The 12,225-nt window shown below is 43.1% G+C and overlaps 1 protein-coding gene across 1 annotated transcript in view; it reads right to left on the reverse strand.

The window, feature by feature from the left end:
- Window positions 1–5,791: 5,791 nt before the first annotated feature.
- The window catches only part of LOC310792216 (protein NLRC3-like), a gene marked incomplete at both ends in the record, with an annotated part of 57,927 nt that continues 51,493 nt past the window's right edge, over window positions 5,792–12,225 (reverse strand). The window contains one exon of the mRNA XM_083653944.1: window positions 5,792–5,911. Within this exon, the coding sequence (XP_083510070.1) occupies window positions 5,792–5,911 (120 nt within the window). The remainder of the gene's footprint in view (window positions 5,912–12,225) is intronic.

Here is a 12,225-nt window from a genome sequence, read left to right on the forward strand (position 1 = left end):
AAAAAAAAAAAAAAAAAAAAATGGCGGCGCGCACAGTCGCAGCGGCTTCAAGCTCTCCCAAGAGGCGCACTTTTCTAACAGCTTTTTCCCACAAGCTGTCAGCCTGCTGAACACTACCCCTCGAAACACAACACAACCCCCCCCCCCCCCCCCGAACAATGAACTCTGACCAACTCTGACTAGTCTCTTAAAACAGACTGTCTTATCTACATCCGGTGGATGCAGCTATATACAGTCTGTACTTCGTGGGGGAGAATCATGCACCAAACGGAAGAGGAAGTTGAAAGGCGGGACTTCCGCTCATTCGTCCAATCAGAATTTTCTAAGGCGGGTCTTCCGCTCATTCGCAGAACTCGGGGCTTCTGCACAATCGTTCCGGGGGATAAACAAAACATAGCCGAATGCTAGCTTGATTGTTGTTGAGCAGAAATGGAAATTAGACAAGATATTTTCGACTCTATTCTTCCAGAACTTTGCAGAATTCATTCTGTGCCAGATATAAAAGACCTTCAACGCATGTGTTTGCTGAATTTGGCAAACCACCGGGATATTTTAGCCTGTCTGCCTACAGGCTACGGTAAAAGCCTAATCTATCAGGCATGGCCGACACTATGCCGTTTGCTCGCGAAGCACTACCCGGAGAAATGGCAAGATGACCACGCAATGGTGTTGGTGGTGTGTCCGCTGGTCTCCATAATGGAGGAACAGGTTACATTTCTGAACGATCGGGGGGTGAAAGCCGCTTACGCCGGACAAAACAAGGAGATGGATGAGTGCATTGCTCGGGGGGACTTCAGCGTTGTCTTCGGGGCACCAGAGACTTTAGTCTCAAGCAACAAATGGAGGAATATTCTTCAAACCCCAATATTTCGGAGATGCCTTGTTGGTGTAGCTGTTGATGAAGTTCACACCGTTGTGCAATGGTAAGTACCGCTAGCGTTAATGTACAGCGTGTTGTTGACTTGCTGTAATAGTAGAATGAATACCTGGCAATTTATCTGATTTTCCTCCCAATATTCCCCAAGGGCGTTGATTACAGTTAACAGCCTTGTCCAACTATCTATTAGTTACTATTGTCTATGAGTATGAAATTTCTGGCAAGCCCAGACCCCTCTTATAACCACCTTCGCCCAAGCCAAAACATAAATATGTGGTTGTCAAATTAATATTTGCTCTACATAACCCTTAATCGCAACGAGATTGGGGATTTCAATTGGCACAGATCGTATATATCTCTGTTACAGGTATTGTGATAATACTTTTATGAAGGTCATGTCTACAATACATTATGAGCATATTCACAAGACATTATAATGCATACTAGGCTTTATCAAACTTTTTCTAAATGTTTATAGTCATGCATAACTTATAACAAGGTTTATAAAGCATTCTAAGTGGTGGACATAATTTATTATAAATTACAGCATCCATTATGCTTTATACCTCCATGCCAGATGGACAACAGTGTTTGAAGGAATAATCGTTTTATTTTTACACTTCACTTACAGCCAGCAAATACTGTTCATAAGTCCCCATAACTGTTATACAATACAATTGATAATATAACCTTATAGCGCTGTCACTTTATTTAAAGCTCAGTAATGCACATCATTGTTTATTATAATTCATTATGTCCAACACTTATAATACGTTATACACCTTGAGAGAAGTTGCCAATGCCATGCATCATTATATTCATATAGTTTTCATAAAGCCATTATGTCTTATGAATGTGCACGTAATGCATTATAGACATGACGTTCATAGAAAGTCTTACCAGAAATACATTTTAAAAGCTTCATACTTATGTTATTGTTTTGACTTTTTTCCCTTCTATTCTCTATTTGTTTGCAGGGGTGAGCGCCAGGGGGATGAGGCCCCGTTCAGGAAGTGGTGTGGCTTGGTTGGGGAACTAAGATCCATCCTTCCTTCAGCGGTTCCACTACTGGCCACTACAGCTACAGCCTCCAGGAAAATCAGGCAGAGCATCATCAAGCACCTGGGAATGCAGAGATGCCTAGAGGTGGTAAAAAGCCCTGATCGTGCTAATATCAGACTGGCTGTGAGGAAGATCTCAAATGATGCCGCAGGCACCTTTGCATGGCTGTGCAAAGAGCTGAAAACAAAAGGGCCCAACACTGACAAGACTGTCATCTATTGCAACAGTGTTTCTGACTGCTCTGTGTTGTATTCTGATGTGTTTATACCTGTCCTCGGAGAGAGTGCACTGCACCCTGCAGGAAGAGAGGACAATGTCCACAATAGATTAGTAGACATGTACCACTCGGAGACCCCAGATGACATCAAACATCACATCATCGCTTCACTCAGTAATGAAACCGCTGTTTTAAGAGTAGTGATTGCAACATCAGCGCTGGGCATGGGTGTGGACGTCAAGGGTGTGAATAATATAGTGAACTATGGGCCTCCACGTGATCTTGAGTCCTACATACAGGCATATGGCAGAGCAGGGAGAGATGGATCCCAGGCACACTCTCTCATTCTGTACCATGGGAGACAAATGAAAGGCATTTCCAACCAAATGCGGCAATATGTAACAGATAGGAGCACCTGCAGAAGGATGAAACTATTCCATCTTTTTGACGGGGAAGAGGTGAAACCTGCTTCACCCAGACACTCCTGCTGTGACAACTGTGACCGTACATGTGACTGTGAGGTTGCATGCAGTGGAAATGCCAGTGCACTGGAACGCCATGCGGGTAAAGGGGTTGCTCCAGAAAGGAATGTCACCGTGGAACAGAAATCAGAACTCCAAGTGAGATTGGAGGAAGTGTTAGAAGACACGGCATCAGCTGGGGTGTCTAAAGATGTTGCAGTGTACAGTGTTACTGAACAGCTAACCATCCCATCCACTGATATTGTTAGAAAGGTGGTGGACCAATGCCACCTTTTATTCACATTAGAGGACATTTTCTGCAACATCCCAGTAACAACCCTGCAGCAAGCCCAGTCCATTCTGGACATCATTCAAAACGTTTTTGAGAGTGATGACACCCAGAATACAGTAGCTGCATTTGCCAACATAAACCTCAGGGACTAAGCATGTCAATACAATGGCGGCTGTGTATTTTCTTTACCTTGGAGAGTTCTGGCTGGCTTCACTGTTTGTTAAACAAGATAGTGCTGTATATTCTGAAACAAGTACAAATTGGAACACAAAATGTTCATTGCAAGTAAAAGCTTGTTTAATTGTTTATGTTCATTTGTATTCTTACATTCTCAGCATCCTTTTTTTTTATATATATATATATTTGAGAATACAGTACAGGGTTTCCCACGGGTTCTTGAAAGTTTGTGAATTTGATTTTTTTTTTTTTAAATAGACATGGGTCATTGAAAGTGCTTGAGTCAAGGGTTTGTCTTGCATACAAAATTAAATTGTTAGAGCAAAAACAATTATTTTTTCTAGCAAGCGTTAGAGGCTGTGGGTTTCATAATTTACAATTGAACTAACAACACATTCAACCCTCTGTAATAATACATGAAAAGTTGTCTGTGAGCTTCTGCGAGTTTTCAATGTGAAAATTCTGTGTTGCAACTTGCAACAGTATCCTTGGATCCATGCCTCAAACTATGCTTTGTCGGCTCCTTGAATTTGGGGAGATCGCTGGAGAAAGCACACAAAGAATAATAACAAAATATAGTTCTGAGTGATATCATATGATATGTCTTTTAGTTTTCTATACATATTCCACTGCTGTTTGTGAACCATACTAAGTTACAGCAAAGTGTTATTTTCAATAAATATTTTTGATGATTTCTTATCCCAGTGTTTCTCTCATGGCATTTTCTGCTCTCGATTCAATTTCCATTTATGGGTATTTACCCAGCTGATCAGCTCGGCTTTCTTCAGTCCCTTCAGAGGGTTAGGTGTGGGGGTTTTGAAGTTAGTGTAAGACCTCCCAGGCTTCTGATGGAACACCTTTTGCTCACAAAGACCCTCAACCATTTTCCTTATGTCATCAGCCTGGCTGGGAGTTGTGTGTCTTCCTGATTCTGGGCTCATTTGGCAGTCTTTGTCGTAGTTGTCCATCAACTGTTTTTGCATTTCGATGGTCCTGCTCATCTGTTGCGCAATGTTGAATTGGACATTTGCACCATGCTGCGAAATCTGTTCTTTTGTGGAGCGCACATAGTGCTCACAATTCAGGTCCATTGCAATGTTTTTCCCACACCCACCACTTGTATTTATTGTGCGATTCCACATTAGGCGGTGAGCTAAGCTTGGACTCTTCATCGCCTGTAAATCTAATTGCAGCTTTAAGGCCTCTAGGCTGTACTTCGTTCTGCCAGCCTTTTTAAAGTGCAATAATTTAAACTTCCAGAGTCTGCAAATTCTCTGGCCATCGCCCTCCCTAATAGCATCCTGAAAGTTCCGCTCCAATAAAGCTGTTTTCAAGAATGAGCTATGGTAGTTGAAGACTCCATCAACTGCCGGATTGTTTGGATGGCTCCCTGATGTCTCCCTTCCATGTTCCACAATTAATATACCGTGCTGATCTCTCTCATGCCTTCTCAGATTGTCTCTGTTGTTGAAGGGAGGAAGCTTGCAGTATGGATGGTGGCATTTATGTTCAGCGTTACTGCCTTCTGTGATGGTCTCTTTATCCTCCAGTCCGCCACTCCAGCCGTCATTCCATATGAATTGGTCAATTATTGCATATAGATGTTTATCAAACCAGTCCTGCTTTTCTTGCGTGGAGGTGAAAGGTGATGGTATGGTAGGGGTGTCCTGTATGTCCTGCATATTGAAATGTTGCAGAGTGGCTGTTATGATTGAGGCATCTGCTACATCATGTAAGAATGTGTTACAAGGCCTATAGTTGTCTCCCAGGGGATTTTTTGAAACATTGCGGCGGTTCACCAGATTCCTCAGTTGGAATAATGTTCCCATGTCAGAGTTAGACGCAGTGTTGTAGTATTGCCTAAAGATCAAGTCGTTGAAATTCATGCTACAATGAAAATCAGCGATTGCCGGAATCAAACCCTCAATTTTTTTGGATGGAGCTTTGGCATTTCTCATTGATTTGAGGGCGGTGTCAGCACTCTGTTTTGTCAGTTGATCCCCGAATATGAGAATCTTGGCCATTGGTTTCTCTGTGATACTTCTGTATGGGACATAAGTGCTATCAATGTAGGTGAGTAGTTTGATCATGTCGGTTGTTACAAGCTCATTGGCATCAAATAATCCTAGAGGAGTTATATTTGTTTTTTGTGCCATTTCTTGTGTGTATTGGTGTGGCAGATGCCATGTCACATTCTGTCTGAATTCTTGGAATGCTGGGATGTTGTCGACTATCACCCGGGCAACCAGCTCCTTAAATTCCTGACGGAGATGAATCTGATCTTCAAAGTTAGGGAGTATATCCTGGACCGGGACTTCGAGGACTGACCGAGCAGCGTCTTGTGATAGATGATTGGCACAGACCCGCTCCTCATTGCCAACCATAATCATCCAGTGGTTGTCTTTTTTCTGTTGGGTCATCGTCATCCTGTGTGGAATTACAGCTCGATCCACATTGTCGACAGTTATTTGTATCATAGGTGGGGAGACCTTTGGAGGAGAGAGATTATTAGTATTTGCTTAGTCAGTTTCTCTTCTTCAATAATGTTAGTCCCATCATGCTTTCTAGCTGTAACCCTGGGTTAATTTGTGTGTTAAGTATTTAGTTTTATTATGAAAGCTGTGTTATGCTTTATTGTTTATTCCTAACGTATGTGTGTTTAATGTCTAAACCCATACTTTCCATAACATTTTCATAATTGTACATTATACCTGGTCATCTTCACTGGGTGGAGAAGCTGCCATCTCTTCAGGTGTTGGTCTTACGGTGCTTCCATCTCCATCGTTGGGCTGAGATATGCCAGAGATCTCAAAATCATCCTGAAACTACGAGAAAGGCAAGGTTAAAAGAATACTTCACTTTAAAAGACAATTCATGGCATTGTTTACTCAAGCTCCATTCAATGTTTTTAAACCCACATAATATTCATAGAGGTAGAAACGTCTGAGTCTGCACTGATTCCATGGCTGGACCCCACCTTAAAGGGCTGCCAATGGGGTCCAGCCATTGCCTCTGTGAAGATAGTTGTGTTTCTAAATCGGTCAATATTATGTTAATTTAATTATTTCAATTGGCAATCAACGGACATGGAGGGTGGGTAAACAATGCCGTCAAGTATAAATTTAACATTATCATTTAATGTTTTTCTGACACACTGTTGTGATGTCAAAACCACAATCTATATGCATATTTAATCGTTGCATTTAAGATCTATTAATACCATTATAGTGTCAGTCAGTCCCACGACAACAGGAACTGCTAATCTGGCTGCCGACATCAAGGCAGGGCGAGGGAGTTCAGGCTGTTGCGGTCTTTCACCTAGCCGAGTCACAGCACACTACAATGTGGACAGGAGAGAGAGAGAGGGAGGGAGAGACAAAAGTGGGAGCGGGAGAGAAGCCATATTGCACTAATATTTAAAAAGTGGAAATAGCTGTGATTTAAACATATGACTTACCCAATAGATTATCACATAGTATTCCTCTCATATATCTCATCCTCCTTGGTCCAACCTAACCTCAACTGTCCCCGGTGAAAAGGGAACACGGACTGATGTTATTGGTGTCGCTGGTACTGTTGAGGCTGCCGACATCAAGGCAGGGCGAGGGACTTCAGCCGGTTCCTCTCGCGCACCTAGCCGAGTCACAGCACGCTACAATGTGGACAGGAGAGAGAGAGAGGGAGGGAGAGACAAAAGTGGGAGCGGGAGAGAAGCCATATTGCACTAATATTTAAAAAGTGGAAATAGCTGTGATTTAAACATATGACTTACCCAATAGATTATCACATAGTATTCCTCTCATATATCTCATCCTCCTTGGTCCAACCTAACCTCAACTGTCCCCGGTGAAAAGGGAACACGGACTGATGTTATTGGTGTCGCTGGTACTGTTGAGGCTGCCAACATCAAGGCAGGGCGAGGGACTTCAGCCGGTTCCTCTCGCGCACCTAGCCGAGTCACAGCACGCTACAATGTGGACAGGAGAGAGAGAGAGGGAGGGAGAGACAAAAGTGGGAGCGGGAGAGAAGCCATATTGCACTAATATTTAAAAAGTGGAAATAGCTGTGATTTAAACATATGACTTACCCAATAGATTATCACATAGTATTCCTCTCATATATCTCATCCTCCTTGGTCCAACCTAACCTCAACTGTCCCCGGTGAAAAGGGAACACGGACTGATGTTATTGGTGTCGCTGGTACTGTTGAGGCTGCCGACATCAAGGCAGGGCGAGGGACTTCAGCCGGTTCCTCTCGCGCACCTAGCCGAGTCACAGCACGCTACAATGTGGACAGGAGAGAGAGAGAGGGAGGGAGAGACAAAAGTGGGAGCGGGAGAGAAGCCATATTGCACTAATATTTAAAAAGTGGAAATAGCTGTGATTTAAACATATGACTTACCCAATAGATTATCACATAGTATTCCTCTCATATATCTCATCCTCCTTGGTCCAACCTAACCTCAACTGTCCCCGGTGAAAAGGGAACACGGACTGATGTTATTGGTGTCGCTGGTACTGTTGAGGCTGCCGACGTCAAGGCAGGGCGAGGGACTTCAGGCTGTTTCTTTCCTGCACCTAGCAGAGTCACAGCACGCTGCAATGTGGACAGGAGAGAGGGGGAGAAAGAAAGAAAGACAGAGAGAAGCCATGTTTATAGTATTAATATCAGCAATAACTTAAGAACAGCGATGACAGTGGTGAAAAATTATTCGGGTCTCTCACCCAATGATTATCACACTCTAATACTATCATATCTCTCATCCTCCATAATCTACAATCACCTCAACTGTCCCAGGTGAAAAGGGAACAGGAACTGCTAATCTGGCAGCCGACGTCAAGGCAGGGTGAGGGAGTTCAGGCTGTTGCGGTCTTTCACCTAGCCGAGTCACAGCATCCTACAATGTGGACAGGAGAGAGAGAGGGAGAGAGAGACAGCGGGAGGGGAGAAGACAACTGGCCATGGGTAAAATACCTCTCATTGATTTACTTAAAAACTGCTCAAGAAATAACAAATTGCAACATTAATGTGGGAAAACATACCTGATGTTCATTACCACTGCACCCATGATGAGGGGATGTGTTGCCTGTCTCTGATAAATTTAATTTCCACTGGAGGATACTGCTGTCAAACTCTTTTGACATGCATTTGAGTTTCTTCAAGGCTGCACCATGGGTCACGCAAACCCCTAGTCTGGCCAATCGATTTACACATCTCTTTTTGGCTCCTCCGTGCCGTAGAATCATGGAGTTACGATACATGGGTGCACACATGTTTTGTGAACGTGCCCTAAGAAGACTTGCCCCAGCCATTGCCATAGTACATCTCCTGGATGGATTCGGAGAGCTTTCTTCAAAGGATGCTACACTGTCAGCAACAGTGCTAGTAGCTTCCAAAAAACTAAGGAAAGTTGGTGCTGTAGTCTTCCACTCATTGATCAAATTAACCCATCTGAAGTCTTTTATTGCAGTTGGGCTGGTCTGACGCATGACTGAATTGAAATTCAAATTGGTCAGGGTGCTGCACTCATTATTCACAAGCTTCAGGACTTCTTTGACCAAAAGTGGACGCATGACAGGGTCTCTCATGATATTTTGTGGTATTAATTTGAAGCGCCCATGGGCCAAATTCTGAGCAAGATTCTCCATTTGTCCTTGAAGTCTTCTTGACCTCTGGTAGGAGCCGCTTTTCACACAGACCTATAATCGAAGAACAGGTCCAAGACACAACAAGATGACATAACATTTATTGTGCTGATAAAGGACCAAAAAATATTTTGGCTGAAATTAGTGACTTCTTCATTTGGGTATCACATACTCACCCGTACATCCTTTTTCCTACTACTCTTCAACTCTTTGGTAAGAGTAAGCCGCGGGCTTTGAAACATGGAGGGTGTTGATATGTCTGCCAAAGATGTAGTTAATGTGGTTGTAGTCATTGTGACAGTACTAGCCAAAGTCGGGCTGCCAATTGCATCCTGCAAAGTGAGAAGGGGGAAAAGTGGAGATAGGTTGAAATATAATCAAATCCTTCCCAAAATTAGCCTTTAGCTATCAATATAGATGTTTTTATGCCCGTGTCCCCCTTGTCTTACCTTAACCGTCCCCGGTGAAAAGGCAGCAGGGACTGATGTTATTGGTGTTAAGGCAGGGCCAGGGAGTTCAGGCTGTTTCTTTCCTGCACCTAGCCGAGTCACAGCACGCTACAATGTGGACAGGAGAGAGAGAGAGGGAGGGAGAGACAAAAGTGGGAGCGGGAGAGAAGCCGTATTGCACTAATATTTAAAAAGTGGAAATAGCTGTGATTTAAACATATGACTTACCCAATAGATTATCACATAGTATTCCTCTCATATATCTCATCCTCCTTGGTCCAACCTAACCTCAACTGTCCCCGGTGAAAAGGGAACACGGACTGATGTTATTGGTGTCGCTGGTACTGTTGAGGCTGCCGACATCAAGGCAGGGCGAGGGACTTCAGCCGGTTCCTCTCGCGCACCTAGCCGAGTCACAGCACGCTACAATGTGGACAGGATAGAGAGAGGGAGGGAGAGACAAAAGTGGGAGCGGGAGAGAAGCCATATTGCACTAATATTTAAAAAGTGGAAATAGCTGTGATTTAAACATATGACTTACCCAATAGATTATCACATAGTATTACTCGCATATATCTCATCCTCCTTGGTCCAACCTAACCTCAACCGGTGAAAAGGGAACACGGACTGATGTTGAGGCTGCCAACGTCAAGGCAGGGCAAGGGACTACAGCCGGTTTCTCGCACGCACCTAGCCGAGCAACAGTACGCTGCAATGTGGACAGGAGACAGAGAGTGAGGGAGTGAAAAAAAGAGGTGAGAGAGAAGCCATGTTTACTTAGTGTACTATTAAATAAATAAATAGGCAATTGAAACATATTCATGTCACCTACCCATTGGATTTTTAATACTGTTGTGTCACTATCTTTTAAACCATACCTTTTCTTTAATTGCATGTTTTGTAATTTACCTGTACTGTCCCAGGTGAAAAGGCAACAGGAACTCGAAACATGGAGGCTGTCGATGTCAAGGCAGGGCTTGGGACTTCAGTCTGTATGTCTCTTACATATTGTCGAGTCACAGCAGGCTGCATTGTGAACAAGAGACAGGGAGGGAGAGAGAGGGGCAGAGGGCAATGAGGAGAGAGAGACACATAAAAAACACACATGATCAAGTGAACCCATACAATTTATATTTGTAATTGTTTTTCCTCAATATGGCATTTCTCAAAATGACTGACTATGCCATCAAAACAGTACATACATCTTACATTAAACGTTTTTTGCAAATATAGAGAGGCATAGCAGGGGTGTTTCTGTACATTAGAGCCATCAGGCCACGTACCACGCTGAGTGCAAGGTGTTCAGCATAAACAGTCATGACCTGACGTGACAGATGTATAACAGACAACATCTGGCCAAAAAACAACAACAATCAACATGTTCGCGCATTTAGCAACCATTAAGATTAACATTACTAAGATGAACGTAGCACAACTAACTAACATTAGCTAACTAGCTGTATACTGCTGTAGCTATCGTTAGCTAACGCTGATTAGTAAGACGAACGATAAGCTCAGTAACGTTAGCAACTTACCTCATCACTTTCGTTTAACTCTGGAATAAGTGCACGTCTTGCACGAGGTTCCTCCAAGCCGCGGATACATCGTTTACGTCTATCAGGGTCTTCTTTCACCGGTTTCGTCGGCGTAGCTTCCATGGTAATTCTAAAGCACTGCTAGCATTAGCAACCTGCATCGGTTTAAGTTTCCGGGGGGAACATATTTTTCGTGGACACGCGTGTCGTGATTGGTCAGATTCCGTCGAACTTCCTTCCGGTCTGAAGGTTTTTTTCACTACTTCCTTGTGCATGTTCTGGGGGTCTAACGTACAGACGGTATGGCGAGAGCATTTGAAAATTGCGGAAGCCAACTCGTCTGTTCTAAGAGACTAAACTCTGACTGTCTCACACTCATTGCTCACGAACTCTGTACAACATTCTGGACTCACTGTTTACATACACTACTGAACAGTCACTAACTCTGATGCCTTTATAGAATAATGTATTTATTTATTGTATGTATTTATTATTTGGGCCGATGCACTTTACCTTGGTGTTGCACTGTACGTCTCAGGGAGATGCTTGTCTATATCTCGTTGTTGGAGCAATTTAACAATGACAATAAATATACTTGAACTTGAACTTGAACTTGAATACAGATTAAAATGCGTGCACGCAACGGTCAGCACCCCAGAACGACAGGCGGAGGACAAGCAGGAGGAATATCTCTCTGCTATGTAAGAGTTAACTCGATGCACCAGCACAATAAAAGACAGGTTTGTTCTCAAAGTTACTATACCACCATGACCAGACCCACGGCCTGTAAATGCTGACAATCCTTTAGCAAGGAAGACGCCGACTGCTCACTGATGTCGCATTTGCCACAGCTGTGGCAATTGAAGTGGAGGAGAGAGAGCGCGCACTTTAATGGATACCAAAGTAAAAGTCACACAAATAAAATAAAACATCCCACTGCCCTCTTTACACATACATTTAACAGTTACATTAACAACAGGATTGTCCTTCATTCTTTCCATCTTCACTAATGTTTCTTCTTTGGTAACACTGTGCTGACTTTGACTGTTTGATTCCACATCTGCTCTAAACATGGAGACACTTTGTTGTGTTTTAGGAGGGAAATTGTCTCAGTTCAGGGGCGTAGTGGAGGCTAAACGCAGTTAAACACAGTTTACTCACCTCTTTCAAATGAGGCAGAGTTTACTCACCTATGTTCAGATCAACTGTATAACTCAATGAGGAGAAACAAGGTGGATAAACTACCCACCTTGGCTAGTTTACCTACCTCTGTATTTACCACTACACACCTGTCTCAGTTTGTCATCTATTTTCACAGTTTCTCCAGCAGCTTTGATACACTTTCTGGAATTAATAGGCCTATAGATGAAATAGGCTACTTGGAATGAAAAACTTTATTGATCTTTACAAACATTCACTTTGGCTTCACATCACATGCTGCTAAAAGACACTGGTTCAATCATTCTATGCATATAGTCACTTCATCAACACAATCAATTTGTGAAACCA

The sequence above is a fragment of the Poromitra crassiceps genome (genome assembly GCF_964638095.1).
Source record: "Poromitra crassiceps genome assembly, chromosome: 17".
NCBI classification, from domain to species: Eukaryota; Metazoa; Chordata; class Actinopteri; order Beryciformes; family Melamphaidae; genus Poromitra; species Poromitra crassiceps.